This window comes from Gopherus evgoodei, unplaced genomic scaffold (genome assembly GCF_007399415.2).
Source record: "Gopherus evgoodei ecotype Sinaloan lineage unplaced genomic scaffold, rGopEvg1_v1.p scaffold_32_arrow_ctg1, whole genome shotgun sequence".
Taxonomy (NCBI): Eukaryota; Metazoa; Chordata; order Testudines; family Testudinidae; genus Gopherus; species Gopherus evgoodei.
In genome coordinates, this window is record NW_022059994.1 from 4,322,976 (window position 1) to 4,338,490 (window position 15,515).

The window sequence follows — 15,515 nt, forward strand, 5'->3', positions numbered from 1 at the left end:
AGCATGCGATATGTATGTGTCTTTTCATCTTTGCAAACAGTATCTGTGACACCCCATAACCCAAGCCTGACCCCAGATGTACAGTACCTTTCCCTCTCAACCTGTGTCTATACAGCAGAACAGCACCCTCCAGGCAGAGTGGGGATTAGGGGCAGTGCTGAACGGGAGTTTTTCTGTCAGCTCTTCATTCAGTGGCTGGGTGGGGGGCTGGGAGTCAGGACTCCTGGGTTCTACAGGGGAGGGCGGTGGGGTCTAGTGGGTGAGAGAGGAGGGGGCTGAGAGGCAGGACTCCTGGGTTCTGTTCCCAGCTCCAGGAGGGGAGTGGGGTCTAGTGGGTTAGAGCAGAGTGGGCTGAGTGTCAGGACTCCTGGGTTCTCTTTCATACCAGAGCCTGATGCTAACATCTGAGCCAGCAGCTGGTGCACAGGGATGGCCACACCCAACCCACTGGCAATCCCAGAAATACCAGGGCTGCGCGGGCCTGGGTGCCCCCACTCCATCCCCTTGGTAGTCCCCTCTGTGTGGGCAGCCGAGCAAGGCCTGCTGGACCCCACCCATGGACACTGTGCTCCCGGGAACTGACTCCTTGTTTGGAAAGGGGGAAAGTGCAGAGGGAGATGTTAGGCCGGAACTGGAGCTTTCGGGCGCTCCCAGGTGCCCACTGGCCCTGAGAGCCGTTGTGTCCAGCCATGGGGTGGACGGGGATAACTGAGGCAGGCTCCCACAGTGCACTGGGGCAGGGGTCATTCTCCACCACGTTGGCTTTGTCGCCCTCTAGTGCCTGCCCCGTATGCCAGCTTCTTGGGGCTGGGTCAGCGGCTTGGGCGCTGGGGAGAGCGCAAATGAGCAGCTGTTTTCCTCCCGGAGCAGCAGAGGCTCCTGGATCGTTGTTCCGCACCTGGGACCCAGAGGGGACTCCAACACTAGCTGGAAGGAACTGGCGTCCTGCCCCAGACCTGGCTTCGTCCCAGCCCCTCTCATCTCAGCTCCTGCTGGTACAGGCCCCAGGCTAGGATAATGAGAACAAGCCAGGCGGGGCTGCCCATCTGTCCGCAGCCAGGCTGAGGGGAACTCCTGGGAAAAACAGCCTGGAAGAGGAAAGCTGTCATCATCCTGGCATGAGCCGGCCCCCAGGGACGGGATTCTGTGTGTGCAGCAGAGAGTTGCCTTTTATGGAGGAATTCTTCTCCGAGAGCTTGATTTGCCAAGCGGTTGGGGAGGTCAGAGAGAGGCAGGACTCCTGGGTTCTCTCCCCGCCTCGGGGAGGGGAGTAGGCTCTAGTGGGTTTAGTGGGAGAGCTGGGAGCCAGGACACCTTATTTCTATTCCTGGCTCGGGGGGAATGGGGTCTAGTGGGCTGGAGCAGGGACAGGACTGGGAGCCAGGATGCCTGGGTTCCATGTAGTTAGTCATTTCCTCTCAGTGTGACGGCTTAGCTGGCTGTCCTGTATCCCCACTGATGCAGAAAAGGGGTTTAACCTCAGAGCCACATGGACAAAACCCCCTGTCCCCAGCAGCCCAGCCAGGGCAGGGAACGGGCAAGAGCTGCCCCCCAGCCAGGTTCTCTCAGGCAGAAGCGGCTCCGTCCTGTTCCCCACTGGGCTGCCAGAGATGCAGCCAAATGTGACGGGGGAGAGGTGCAAGGAGAGAAGGACAGAGCCGCTCTCCCTCCTCACCCCTGGCAGGAAAATTGGGGGGGCACTCGACCCCCTCATGCCCGTTGCCGTGTTCCCCTGCAGTGTGCAGCCCTTAACCACTTGCAGCAATCCCAGGCCCGCTGCCTTCATCTGGGGATGGCGCACACATCCGCTTGTCTGATTCAACTCCAGCACTCAACTCCGTACCGTGGCACTGAGGGATATTGATAGTGAAAACGGCCAGTCGCATGAGATCCAAGAGCCAGTGAGTACCTGCCCGGCTACATACTAAACGAAATCGTAACGTGTTGCCTAGGGACTAAACTGACCACGTTTTCCTTGCCCCAAAGGGCTTTTGCCCAAGTTTCGGGATGATCCTGTTTTTTCATGGCTAATCACACTACTCAGTTATTTCCTCAGCGCATGGTAAAGGGGTGGCATCCCAGAATATCCCCCAAAGTTCACTGTCGGCCCCTAGTCAGGATACCTCCCGCCCTGTCCATTCTCCAGTGCCATCTCTCCCTGCGGCCTTTGTATGTCAAAGGAGCGCTCATTGTGCTGGCTGACTGCAGAGAGAGGTGAGTTTGCAGGCGCTGGCTGGCAGAAACTTGTTTGTGAGCTCTGCCTGGCTACCGGTCGGGACAGATTTTCAGCAGCAGCCATCGGAAACATCTCAGCGAGTATCTGCCAATACCTCATGCCGCTATTAATGACCAGCGTGACCCATGTTTTCATTTAACAGCGCCCATGAGATCTTGGGTGAGCCAGATGGCACATGCCAAGTGCAGGAAATTCTCCTGCCTGCTGGCATACAGGGGTTTCGGGGGCACACTGCTGTCTTCAAAAGAAAACCAAAGAGCAAAGGACTGGCTGGCCCATGTTTCCCGGAGGAGTTTATTTTTTCCCCTTGTGCTTAAAAAAATTCATCACAGTAGAGGTCTGCACTGGACTAAATACAAAATCCAGGGGCAGCCACACAAGAATACAACGCTTCTGCAGCGGAGAGTGGCGGGGAAAACTCTGATGAAACGAGAGAGCAGATGGCATGAAAATACTCGGGTAGGGGAACGGGATACGGGCCAACCTCATCTGGCCCCAAGCTTGGGGGGACTGGCTGGTTCGGGGATTAGGATACAGGGCCTTTCCCCTCGATGGCTCTGATCTGGCCCAGGGTTGTGGGGCTGGCTGGCTCGGGGGCAGGGAATGGGACATGGAAACTTTCCCTTCTATGGGGCATTGGCTCTAATCTTGTCCGAGGATCCAATCTGGCCCAGGACAGGGAGATCAGCTGGCTTGGGGCAGGGGGAACAGGACATGAGGCGCCGGCTCCAGTCGTTAGCCCCAGATTGTTCTTCCTAGCTGTGCTCCATAAGATGGGCCAGTGAGTCCCACTTTTGTTCTTAGGGGGAAGACATTTCTGCATCTGTCCCCAAGGCTGGTCCATCAACATTCAGCTTGTCCCTGTCCCCCAGAGGGGTGACCCCTGCCGGCGTGGGGCTGAGTCCTATCCGCAGGGGGTCACTGTATGTGCCGCTCCCGAGCTCTGCTGCATGTGGCTGAAGGAGACACCCTGGCCGCCTGGCATGGCTCTGGAGCACATTGGGAGCCAGGGCTGCTCTCCAAGGCCCAGGTGGACGGTCCTGATATTGTCCGAGAGGCTCGGGTCAGAGTGGACGGTTTGTGGAGGGTATGGTGTCACTTTAGCTGCAGAGAGAGAGGGAGGTTATGGACGATAATCACCCCAAAGAGATCTATAGGCTTGTTATGCTAGGCACTTACCCAGTGCTGAGATGCAGCTACCTCTGGGGTGGAGCAGTTGGGGAATAACCCCACAGCAACGCTGCACAGGGATTGTTCACCCAGGGCTGAGATGCAGCCACCCCTGGGTGGGTCGGTGGGTGATAACACCCACCCGGAAGTGCTTCCTTGGGGTCATTCACCAGCACGGAGATGCAGCCATCTCTGGGGTGGGAGGTAGCTGCACCATGACACTCCACAGGGATCACCCACCCAGAGCTAAGATGCAGCTACCTCTCCAACCCGGGGATCGCTCCCTTAGAAGTGAGATGCAGGTACTTCTGGGCTACTTCTTGTGCCACTCTTCCCACACTCCATCACTGACCCTGGGACCATCAGCTGTTGGTGCCACCTCCCCTATTAAGCTCCACGCCCTATTCTCAAGGGCCAGACATCCCCCTATGGAGGTTGCACTTGGATTGTGGCCATTCCTCCCTGCCATGCTCACACCTGGGGGAAATCATAGATTAGGGCCTTGGGGGCAGGTGAATGGTGGCCGGTGATAGTGCCATCCGTGCCAGGCCCTGTGCCCGTCAACTTACACCATGCAGGAGAAGAAAGGGGCACTCACTATCTGCAGATTTTCCCGACACCCTGGTGGAGAGAAGACAGAGAGAAACGTCATTAGACTCAGGGTAGAGTTGGCCATCGGCCATGGGACAGGAGCTGTTGGACAGAGCTGGGGGATATTTTTTGGTAGAAACTTTCTTGGGTAAAAAAATGCAGATTTGGCAAACTACTGTGTCGTGGATTTGCATCTGTTTTGCCAAATTCTTCATTTTGGAAACTAAAGTAACAATTCACGTCAACTTCGCTGAATTGTTCGTTTTGAAAGAAAAACAAGCAATTTCCCCCACAAAATTTGTGTCAGTTTAACCGAGCTGTTTATTTTAGGAAAAAAATCCCCCCCCCCCAAAAAAAAATAAACAAAATCAAAATGTTTCAATTTTTTGGTAGGAAACAACTTGTCGCTTCTTAAGTTTCTTTCCTTTTATTTTTAATAAAATTCAAAAATAGTTGTAAAAGGGCCATAATTGAAACACAATGTTTTGCTCACCTCAAAATGATTTTCCCATCCACTTTTCCCTTCACCAAACATTTAAAAAACTTTTGGTTTCCACTCAGCTTGTAACAATTTTTTTTTAACTCTTTGCTCTCTCCTGAAGCTGGTGGGGGCTCAGCTCACGTCAGAAACTCAAAGCTCAATACTTAGCTGGCCCGCGGCTCAGGCCAGCCGGCAGCCAGGGATGGCCAGTGTCCAGGGACAGCTCAGGCCAGCCAGCAGCCAGGGGATCTGGCTGGTGGCCAGGGATTTGGGTCAGGCCGGCCAGCAGCTATGGCAGACCAGCCAGCGGGCCAGGGCTCGGGGCAGCTGCAGTGGAGGGGGAATCCAGTAATCAAGGGGGGCCAGAAATGGTGGGATGGGGTGGGGCCAGGGGGGCTAACCACCCATGGGGGCTTTGTTGTCTATAGGCACCCATTACCCCCTACCCCTGTCCTGATTTTTCACACTTGCCAGCTGGACACCATAGACCCAGGTGGTAGCAGTGTGTGGTGTTGGGTCCAATCAGGCTCCGTGCCCCGAAACAGGGTCAGGAAGAAAATGGAGGGGAAATGAGCCTGCAGGGGAAGCGGATGAGGAGAAAGCTTGGCTGGGCAAGAGATGCTGGCTTGGCTGGGCCCAGCCCAAGCTGCCCACGGCACGTGGTAGAGGCTGGCGTGCCCAGGTTGGCTGGTGCCAGGAGGAGATATTGACGTGGCCGGCTTGTAAATTCCAAGAGGGTGAGTGGGGCTGGAACGGCTCGTGCGTACGGCGAGCCAAGGTCTGTGATGAGCCAGGGAAGGATGTGGTGGGACTAGCTGGGACAGTTCCGCGGGCGGGTCACGGTGGCTGGTGACAGGATTTCCACATGCCCTGGGGGCTGCTGACTAATTCACGAGGACAGGGCCCTAGGGCGCAGCCTGTGTTTACATTTCACGCCTTGGCCTGGCCCACTGCCACCGCCAGGTAAACAGCACGTGGGCACTGAGCCCAGCTGCATGTGCAGTCAAGTGCTTGCAGGGGGCGGGGCTGGGAGCCAGGACTCCTGGGTTCTAGCCCCAGCTCTGGGAGAGGAGCAGGGGTGAGCGGGTTGGAATGAGTGGGGGTAGGGAGCCAGAACTCCTGGGTTCTGTCCCCAGTTCTGGGAGAGGAGCAGGGGTGAGTGGGTTATGAGTGGAGGCAGGGAGCCAGGACTCCTGGGTTCTCTCCCCAGCTCTGGGGAGCCAGTGGAGTCTAATGGTGGCACTGTCCCATTGTGATCAGCTGGTGCTTTCCCCCATGACCTTTAAGGCTGGATGGCTTAGTGGGAGGAGCCCCAGTACCCAAATGGAAACCACAGCTAGACCCTTTTGCACTAGCCCAGCGGCTCTCAACCTTTCCAGGCTACTGTCCCCCTTTCAGGAGGCTGATTTGTCTGGTGTACCCCCAAGTCTCCCCTTGCTTCAAAACCACCTGCTCACAAAATCAGACCTAAAAATACAAGTGTCACAGCCCCTGGGAGGGCTGATGTTCTCCTGGGTACCAGAGCATTCCAGAGGAAATCAAGGGGAATCGAAATCTCGTGCTTCCATTTCAGTGCATAGTCCATAGAGCAGGATAAACCCGTCACTGTCTGTCTGAAACCTGAGTTTGGCCTGGCGTCTCTGATGTTTTTTATGAAGCCTGTTGTAAAACTAGGCTTATGGCTAGAGGAGCTGATGTACCCCCTGGAAGACCTCAGCGTACCCCAGGTTGAGAGCCACTGGGTTAGAAATGAAGGAGGTCGGGCGGGGCAGTCAGGATCTTGGATGGGTCAGGTCCCCCCTGACTATATTTCTGTTTCCCCATCAGTAAAATAGGGACCGGGGTGGGTGCTGGGCTACCGTGGGAGGCAGTCAAAGGGGTCCTGCGTGTAGGCAGCACTGAAATAACAGACCTGTAACCTTTCCGGCCTGCCCGCCACATAGTGACACCCTGCATCGGAACGGCCTATCACAGGGGGCCCATCTAGCCCGGTATCCCGGCTCCCCGCTATCCACAGCAGACCAATGGGGCCCATTCAGCGTCCATTAGCTGTCGTGTGGTGGGTGCCACACACACCCAGTGCACCTCACAGCGCAAGACCGGCCCCTGGGAAACCTGGGAGCTGCTATTTGCTTTGTGCAGCGCCTGGCGTGATGCGGGGGGGTGAGACCTCCAGGCAGAACCACAGCACGGGGACGGGTGGAACTGGAGGAGGGTCACAAGCTGGAGCCAGGGCGGAAAACTCAGCCCCACTGCTCAGCGTGGGAGGGAGCCCCCTTACTGCCCAAACCAGGGATTGGGCCGGTGACTGTTACAGGCTTCACGGGGGACCCAGCTATAGCAGCTCCTGTCTTTAGGCCCCAGGGTTCTTGGTTCAATCCCCAGCATTGGCTTGTTGCACCCCACACAGGGGCTCCTAGTCTCCCATCTCAAACTCTCTGTGTTCCCCCTCCCAGGGTCTCTGGGTGCCTCCTCTTCTTCCATGTCAGCAACCCCCGTGGAGGGGAGCTCTAGGCTCCCTCTCCCCATAGCAAGGTTCCCAGTTGTGTCCCCCCCATACTGGTGGCTCTGGGGGCACCTGTTCCCCCATTTCCCACCCCCAGGGCAAGGGCGTTTACGCCCCCAATTTGCCTCCACATGAAAGGAGCTCTGTGTGTCCCCATACCAGATGCTTCCCATCTCCCCCCCCAGTGGGAGTTCTTGGCACCCCCTTCTCCCTGCCCCCCATTCCAAGGGCTTCCAACTTTCCCCTCACTTCCCTTCTCCCCCCCCCCATGGCAAAGGTGCTGTGTGCCCCCACCGTTCTCCCCTCCCTGCCCACCAGACCAGGAGCCACTCTGGGGGCTAGTTCTGCTCTACAGAAACTCAGACCAGATGATCACAATGACCCCTTCTGACCTTGGAATCAATGACTCACGTCTCCTCCCAGCTTCCCCCCTCCCACACCAGGAGTTCTGCTTCCCCCCCTTTTCCCCATCCCCCATGCCAGAGTCTTCCATTCTCCCCCCACTCTTCATAGCAGCATCTCCGTGGACCCCTCTTACCCCCCATCCCTAGGTCCCCCAGTCTCTTCATGCCTGTATTATTCAAGAAAACAACAAAACAACCCTACCAAAACAAGACACGCCCCGGCACAAGCGTCGCCCCTGTGGGGGGGTGGCTGGGAGAATGCACAGCTGGTGACAGATGTGTCAGTGCGTTGCATCATGCACGACAGGTAGGCGCTCCGCTCCCCAGCAATGACACCTGCACTGGAGCCTACACTATAACCATAATAACCCCTCATGCATGTGCTTTTCATCTTCAGACTTCAAAGCGCTTCGCAAAGGAGGTCAGGAGCATTAGCTCCATTTTAGAGCTGGGGAAATTGAGGCTCGGGAGAGTGACATGCCCAGAGCCACTGGCAGAGCCAGAAAAAGAGCCCAGGCGTCCTGTGGCCCAGCCCGGTGCTTTGTCTCAGGCCACCCTCCCGTGCACAGCTTAGAATCCTGCAGCAGGGCATCCCGTGGGTTAACCAGCCACCTACCTGCCCCTCTGGCATGACCGACACCGGGATCCAGCCGCCGCGCCGCCGGCGGGGTTTGGTCACCAGGGCCTCCTGGGCCGTCTTGGCGTTGAGGTTCTGGGCGATCTTGACCTCCACGGCCAGTTTGACGTGGGTGCGCAGGCTGCGCCGCTCGAAGACCTGCTGGCACTGGGGGCAGGACAGCACCCCCGCCCCCTCCCGCTCCCACTGGCCCGTGATGCAGGCTCGGCAATAGCTGTGGTCACAGTCCAGCAGCACCGGGTCCTTGAAGGGACACCCGCAGATAGGGCAGATGATGGAGCGCTGCAACTCTGCCACCGGTCCCCGGCCTTCCATGGCTCCTTTCTCTTTGCTCAGGCAACTCCTTCTCCTTTAAGCAGGGCGTGGGCGGAGAGGGAGGAGCATCCCCCAGGGGCTGGAGAGGGTCCAGGTAAACATCCTCTTGCTTAACTGTCTGGTTCTTCCACTCCGCCAGCTTCTCGCCCTGGCAGGAATGCGGCACAGGTAGAATGTGGGTTTGACTGGTTCTGCAAAGGTCTTGTGATCTCGGGGGGCGGGTTGGGAGCCAGGATTCTTGGGTTTACTCCCCAGCTCAGGGAGGGGGGTCTAGTGAGTTGGAGCAGGGGAGCCTGGGAGTCAGGACTCCTGGGTTCTGTGCTCAGCTCTGAGAAGAGAGTGCGATCTAGTGGGATAGATGAGAAACTGAGTCATGGGTGCCTAGATGCTTGGTAAACAGTGAGGAGGGGAAGTAGAACCCAAGGGTCCTGACTCCCATCTGCCACCATGCTCTAACCACTAGACCAGCTTGCCCCTGCTAGAACTGGGGATAGAACCCAGGAGTCCTGACACTCAGCCCCCCACCAGCTCTAGCCACGAGACTCCCACCGGCAGACTACTAGGAGCCAGGACTCCTGGGTTTTGTGCCCACCTCTGGCAGAGGGGTGGGGTTTAGTGAGTCGGAGCAGAGGCAGGGCTGGAAGCCAGGACTCCTGGGTTCTGTCCCCAGCCCCGAGAAGGGAGTGTGATCTAGTGAGCTAGAAGTGGCACGGGGTTGGGAGTCAGGACTCCCGGGCTCTATCTTTGGCTGTGCCACTAACTCGCTGTGTGACTTTTGGCAAGTTCCGATGCCTCAGTTTCCCCAGTGAAAAGAGGCCTACCATGATGCTGCCCTGCATAGTGGGGAGGCGCTGCTCTGATCATGGGGACGGGCTAGGCCTGGCCCAAACGTACAGTGACAGTCAGGGGCAGAGGCAGGCCAAAGAGCCCGGAGGTCACCACTATAACTAGTAGAAGGACCAAGCCTCCAGGCCAGGAAACGCCATACCGGGCAAAGACCTGGGGAGAATCCATCAAGCTCCAGCCAATTCTGGAGAGGAAGAGACACATCAAAGCTTGACAGCGAGGCAGAGCTTGTGAAAGGCACCTACTCTCTGCAGATGTTTGTTACTGACATTCCCCAAGAGGGAGGGGAGCGTTTGCCCCACTGTACCAAAGGAGAAACTGAGTCACAGATGTCTAGCTGCTTGTTAAACAGTGAGGAGGGGAAGTTGAACCCAAGAGTCCTGACTCCCATCTGCCACCATGCTCTAAGCACTAGACCAGCTTGCCCCTGCTAGAACTGGGGATAGAACCCAGGAGTCCTGACCAGCTCTAGTCACGAGACCTCCATTCTCCTGCCAGAGCAGGGAATAAAACCCAGCTGTCCTGACATCCAACCCCTGCCCCCTTGCTGCAACCATTGTCTGTTCTTCATAATCCAGTCTTGGGAGACAAATTTTAAAGATGCACAGAGAGATAGATTATTACCCTAATTTTGTCCCTATTAGGACCAGCTGGTATTTCAGCTGAGATCAGGGCCCCGTTGTGCCAGGTGCTGCACAGACGCACAGTGAGAGACAGTCCCTGCCCCAGCTGAGATCAGGGCCCCGTTGTGCCAGGTGCTGCACAGACACACAGCGACAGACAGTCCCTGCCCTAGCTGAGATCAGGGCCCCATTGTGCCAGGCGCTGCACAGACAGCAAAGATCTTCCCATCTAACACAAGCACCTGAAGTTGAGGGAGTGACATGCGAGGTATCCAGAAAGCAGGGAGATGTGGGAAGAGAAACACACCCATCATTTGGCAGAGGGGCTATTGCCCTCCCCCGATCCCGACACGCTTAGATAATATCGTATTCAAAACAGGCAGGAAAAGTGCTGTCTTTTGAGCTGGAATCAAACCAACGACTTAAGAATGGCTCTTAGCACTCTACAGTCCTCCGCTCTACCAGCTGAGCTGTCGAAGGTATAGGCAGGCATGCCGATGTCACTCTTTTCAGGGATGTCTGCCTTGGTACTAACCTCTTTTCCCTGCCTGGCTTTTTGCTCAGATCCTGCTCCTCCTCCCCTGTCTCTCTTTCTTCCCTTCGCCCCGTGGGAGACACAGAAGGCTGGTGAAAGAGAAAGACCCACTGAGCTACAGAGGGTGTGATGCAAGGTACTGCGGTGGCCAGGTGGAGGCAGGGAAGCTGGAAGGAGGCAGAAAGAAAATGATCACAGTTTTCAAGTACATAAAAGGTTGTTACAAGGAGGAGGGAGATAAATTGTTCTCCTTAACCTCTGAGTATAAGACAGGAAGCAATGGGCTTAAATTGCAGCAAGGGAGATTTAGGTTGGACGTTAGGAAAAACTTCCTGTCAGTGTGGTTAAGCACTGGAATAAATTGCCCAGGGAGGTGATGGAATTTCCATCACTGGAGATTTTTAAGAGCAGGTTGGACAAACACCCATCAGGGATGGTCTAGATAATACTTCGTCCTGCCTTGAGTGCAGGGGGCTGGACTAGATGACCCCTCGAGGTCCCTTCCATTTGTCCTCTCATTGTATAAAAATAACATATTTCCCAGATCAAGATGTGGCAAACAAACACCTTCCTTCCCCATCGAATCCCGTCTAACACACACCCAGTGACATGATTTAGACATGGTCCATTTTCAACCTGTCGTCCACGGACCCTGGTAATGTCTAAGGGGTCTGCGGATGGTTGTCATGACCATAGAACTGTGGTTTCCAATCTGCTGCCTGTGGACGGTGTCTAAGATTTCCAAAGGGGTCCCCGCCCCTTGATTCGAAATGATTGAGGGGTCTGCAACGGAAAACGCCCACCACCGCAAGGATGAACTCAACACACCGGGCACACTGCATCCGGTCCCCACAACTCCACCTCCTCCTGACGGATGCACCCAAATTACAAGAGCAAGGTCGAAAAGCTGTCCGGTCCCTCAGCAGGCAGAAGATGGTGAAAGAGAGAGCGAAACAGGCAGAACGAGAGTAGGGTTGCCCAGATAATCCCATATCAGGGGCTTTGTCCTTATATTTGCAACTATACCCCCCCCTAGGGTGACCAGACAGCAAATGGGAGAAATCGGGACAGGGGATGGGGGTAATAGGAGCCTATATAAGAGAGAGACCCCAAAATCGGGACTGTCCCTATAAAATCGGGATATCTGGTCACCCTACCCCCCCCCCCCCGCAGTGAAAAAAAGTGTCCTGATTTTTTGCACATGCTCTCTGGTCACTCTAGAGAGCGAAGGGCAGAGGAAATAGAGAGAAGGAGACAAACCGGATGAGAGAAACAGATGGTGACACAAGCCCAGCTGCCCGGTCTGATCTGCACCTTGGCCCCAGACACACCCTCTCCTGGGCAGCCCTGCCAGGCGTCGCCACTAAGAGGCGTAACTCAGAACCCAAAAGTACCTCCCTTCGATAGCTCAGCTGGTAGAGCGGAGGACTGTAGGTCGCTGACGAAGTCATCCTTAGGTCGCTGGTTCGATTCCGGCTCGGAGGAGAGCAGGGTTTTTATTTTGGTGAAGTGGCTGCGGGGAGACCCGGACTCCAGCGGGAAGCGGGGGTGGGGGGTGAGGAAGGGGGAGTTGGATGCAAACACAGGCAGAGCCACACGTGCACAGCGCCAGAGCCAGAGCCGCGCATGCGCAGACGCTGGCAGAGGGATGGTAACACATCTGGTGTCGCTGCCACACACACCAAGACAGCAATGCACAGAGGTGGCAATACTCACACACACACACACACACACAGAACCGCGCACCTACTGACATATACACTGACATACACAGAGAGCAATGCACACACTGACACACAGAGCAATGCATGCACTGACTCACACAGCAATGCACACAGTGACACACACATACCGAAGCACACACAAAGCAATGCACACAGTGAGAAACACACTGAGACATACACAGAGCAATACACACACAGCAATGCACACACTGACACACACAGAGCAACGCATACACTGACACACAAACACTGACAGAGCAATACACACATTGACACACACAGAGCAATGCACAGACTGACACACGTTAATGCATACACTGACACACACACACTGACACACAGAGCAACGCACGCACTGATAGAGTAATACATACAGAGCAATGCACACACTGACACACACAAAGCAATGCACACACTGACACACACACAAATAGCAACACATGTTGGCACAGAGATGGCAATATGCAGCCATGGTGGCACACACACAAACCTTCATTCCCGCAGAGAGACAGAGCCCACTAGCCACACACTGGGCACGGATCTGCCAACACACACTCAGGCAGCAACACACACACACACAGTAATGCACAGCCATTCGCCCTCACACACATAGATCTGGCACTACACATAGACATGCTGGCACAGACACAATGACACACAAAGTGACCACAATACACATAGACACTGCAGTGACTGTGTCAGTGTGTGTGCACACGAGTGTGCGAGACAGCAACACACACACATTTGCTGATACAGATAGAGCCAGCGCCCCCTAGAGGGGAAAGACCCCCCATCCCATCTCCCCCACTCCCCCCTGCCAGCCAGCCAGTCGCCCGGCCCTGGGGCCAGAACAGAGCCAGCGCCCCCTCGACCCAACCCTGTCATTCCTCATTAGCAGCACCCTGCGCCAGGCATCCAGCAGGGATGTTGTAAATCACTAGGCGGTGCCAGGACCGATTTCGTAATCAGTCCCAGAGGGTGATGAAGGGCGCGGGGGCATCTGGCCCAGGACATTCCATTCCGACAGTGCCAGCTCCCCACACGTTCCTTGAATTCTTCCTCCCGAGCGACCCCCGGTGCAGGGCCAGGAAACACACACAGAGCGGCTTTCAGACATAACCAGCCCTCAGCCACCAATTTGGAGGTGACCCCTGCCTGAGGACCCATCCCCACCCCTCTTGCCCTACTCTGGGGAGATTCCCCCCACCTCCCCGTGACCTGGCATCCTGATATTATCAGGACTGTCTCGATATTAGGGGCTTTGTCTTATATATACAACTATCCCCCTCCCCGCCCCAAAGGTGTCCCACTTTGTCTCATTTTCTATCTGGTCTGCTCGCTCTCCCCACCATCTGTGGCTCTACATCCAGTTTGCATCAGGGAGCTACTCAAAAACTAATCCCATCTCAGTGAAGTAGCAGAGTGACAAACCAGACCCCACCCCGAGACCAAGGCCCACTGGCTAGCTCCCCGCTCCAGAAGGGGTGCGCAACCTTTCCCTGGCTTGTCCATTTGCCATCAGGACGGGAGTTGCAGGAGCAATGTCAGGTCCATATGTGAGAGCAGTGTCATGTCTGCCGCAGAGCGGTTTGAAAACGGGGGGGGGGCGGGGCGGTTTGCCACACAGGAGGGAAATGTCTGATTTCATGGAAACGTCTACATTGAAACCCCAAATGCCAACCGTTGTTTAGCTTTTCAGCAACAAAAAAAATTTTTAGCGAGGCTAAAAAGTTGTGGGTTTTTTTGTTGTTGTTATTGGTTTGCAGGGGTTAATTTGTTTTTGTGTGTGATGAAAACAAAAGGTTGAGGGGGAGCTGCTGATTTCAGCCAAGATCTGTGCAGCACTTAGCCCAATGGGGACCTCAGTCTTGGCTGGGGTCTGTGCAATGCCTGTCCCAACTGGGACCCCAATCTCATTCGGGGTCCATGCAGTGCCTGGCCCAACTGGGACCCCGATCCCAGTCGGGGTCCATGCAGTGCCTGGCCCAACTGGGACCACAATCTCAGTCAGGGTCCATGCAATGCCTGGCCCAACTGGGACCCCGATCTCAGTCAGGGTGCATGCAATGCCAGCCCAGCGGCAACGCCAATCTCGGTCAGGGTCCGTGCAGTGCCCTGAGGATAGAACCCGAAGTCCTGACTCCCAGCCCTCCAACCACTAGACCCCACTCCCAGCGCATGGCCCGGTCTACGCGCTACTGTAACATACATAACACTTGACCAGGGGTACTCAGTAGGCTGCCCGTGGGCCAAATCCAGACCGTCAGATGCTTTAGAATGGACGGCAAAATCTTTTCATTTACCATTAGTACCATTTTTGTTGTTATTTTTGTATTATTTTCTCTGAGGTCTGGCCCTTGCCTGCACCTCGACCAAAAAATTTGGACCTTGACAAAAAATACTGAACTATCCACGCACTGGACCCTAAACACTGAAGGTACGTAAATTACCCCAAGTCTCCTTCTAGCAATAGCAGGCCTGGGGCCATCTGGCTTCATTCCCACTTGAGTATTCTCTTCAGGCTTCTTCCCCGCCCAGCGCCATCTTCCACCACAAGCGTCCAGAGGAAATCAATGGAGCCCTAGAGGAACCGGAACGATGGGACCGACAGACTGGGACTGGCCCTGGCTGCGGTCACAGGGCCGTGTCTCCAGCTCAGGACTGCGCGTCCTCCATCCTGGCTTCGTCTCCCGGGCTGCCAGGTGTCCCACACCCCAGACACTCATGTGGTTCAGGGAGCAATTATGCTGATTAATAATAATAATAACACCTTGTGCTGCTGTGGGACCTTTTAATCTCAGGATCGCCCATAGTTTTACAAATGCTCATTAAGCCAATTAGTACAGTGCAGCCCTGTCAGGGAGGGACGGGCTCAGGATGGGGAAACTGAGATGTTAATTGAATGAGAGCGTTGGGAATATGATCCAGGAGTCCTGCCTCCTAGCCCCTCCCACCCCACTTCTCCTTCCCCTCCCCTCCCAGAGCTAGATACAGAGCCAAGGAGTCCTGGATCCCAGCCCTGCCCCTGCCCCCTGCTCCAACCAGTAGATCCCACTCCCCTCCCAGCGCTGGAGATAGAACTGTACTCAAGATTTCCTTGTTTACACATCCTAGGATCACATTATCCCTTTTGGTCATAATGTCACACTGAGCTGGTGTTCAGCTGGTTATCCACCATGACCCCTTCCTCTTTTTCAGTCCCTGCTTCCTGGCTTAGAGTCCCCCATCCAGTAGGTACAGCCTGCATCCGTTTATAGATGTTAACATTTAGCTGTATTAAAACAGATGCTGTTTGCTTGGGCCTAGTCTAACAAATCGCTCCATGTCAGTGACCTCTCCTCTTCATCATTTACCATACCCCCAATGTTTGTGTCATCTGTAAACCTGATCTATGTTTTCTTCCAGGTCATTGGTAAAAGTCTTAAATTTAGAGTAGGCCCAAGAACC

The 15,515-nt window shown here is 55.4% G+C and overlaps 1 protein-coding gene and 1 non-coding gene across 3 annotated transcripts; one reads left to right on the forward strand and one right to left on the reverse strand.

Moving 5' to 3' along the window:
* Positions 1-336: 336 nt before the first annotated feature.
* On the reverse strand, positions 337-8,547 carry RNF39 (ring finger protein 39). 2 transcript variants are annotated; one of them, XM_030544000.1, is made up of 3 exons: positions 8,005-8,547; positions 4,005-4,027; positions 337-3,340 (listed from the first exon to the last, which is right to left on the reverse strand). In XM_030544000.1, exons 1-3 carry the CDS (start codon positions 8,338-8,340, stop codon positions 3,337-3,339), a joined length of 363 nt encoding a protein of 120 aa, XP_030399860.1. In that variant the 5' UTR covers positions 8,341-8,547; the 3' UTR covers positions 337-3,336. The 2 variants fall into 2 exon arrangements, with proteins under 2 accessions (XP_030399860.1, XP_030399861.1); XM_030544001.1 differs by having other exon boundaries at positions 3,976-4,027; positions 8,005-8,543.
* Positions 8,548-11,741: 3,194 nt separating this feature from the next.
* On the forward strand, positions 11,742-11,829 carry TRNAY-GUA. The gene is given in 2 exon segments: positions 11,742-11,778; positions 11,794-11,829. It is a non-coding gene; the product is annotated as a tRNA-Tyr (tRNA).
* The last annotated feature ends 3,686 nt before the right edge of the window (positions 11,830-15,515 follow it).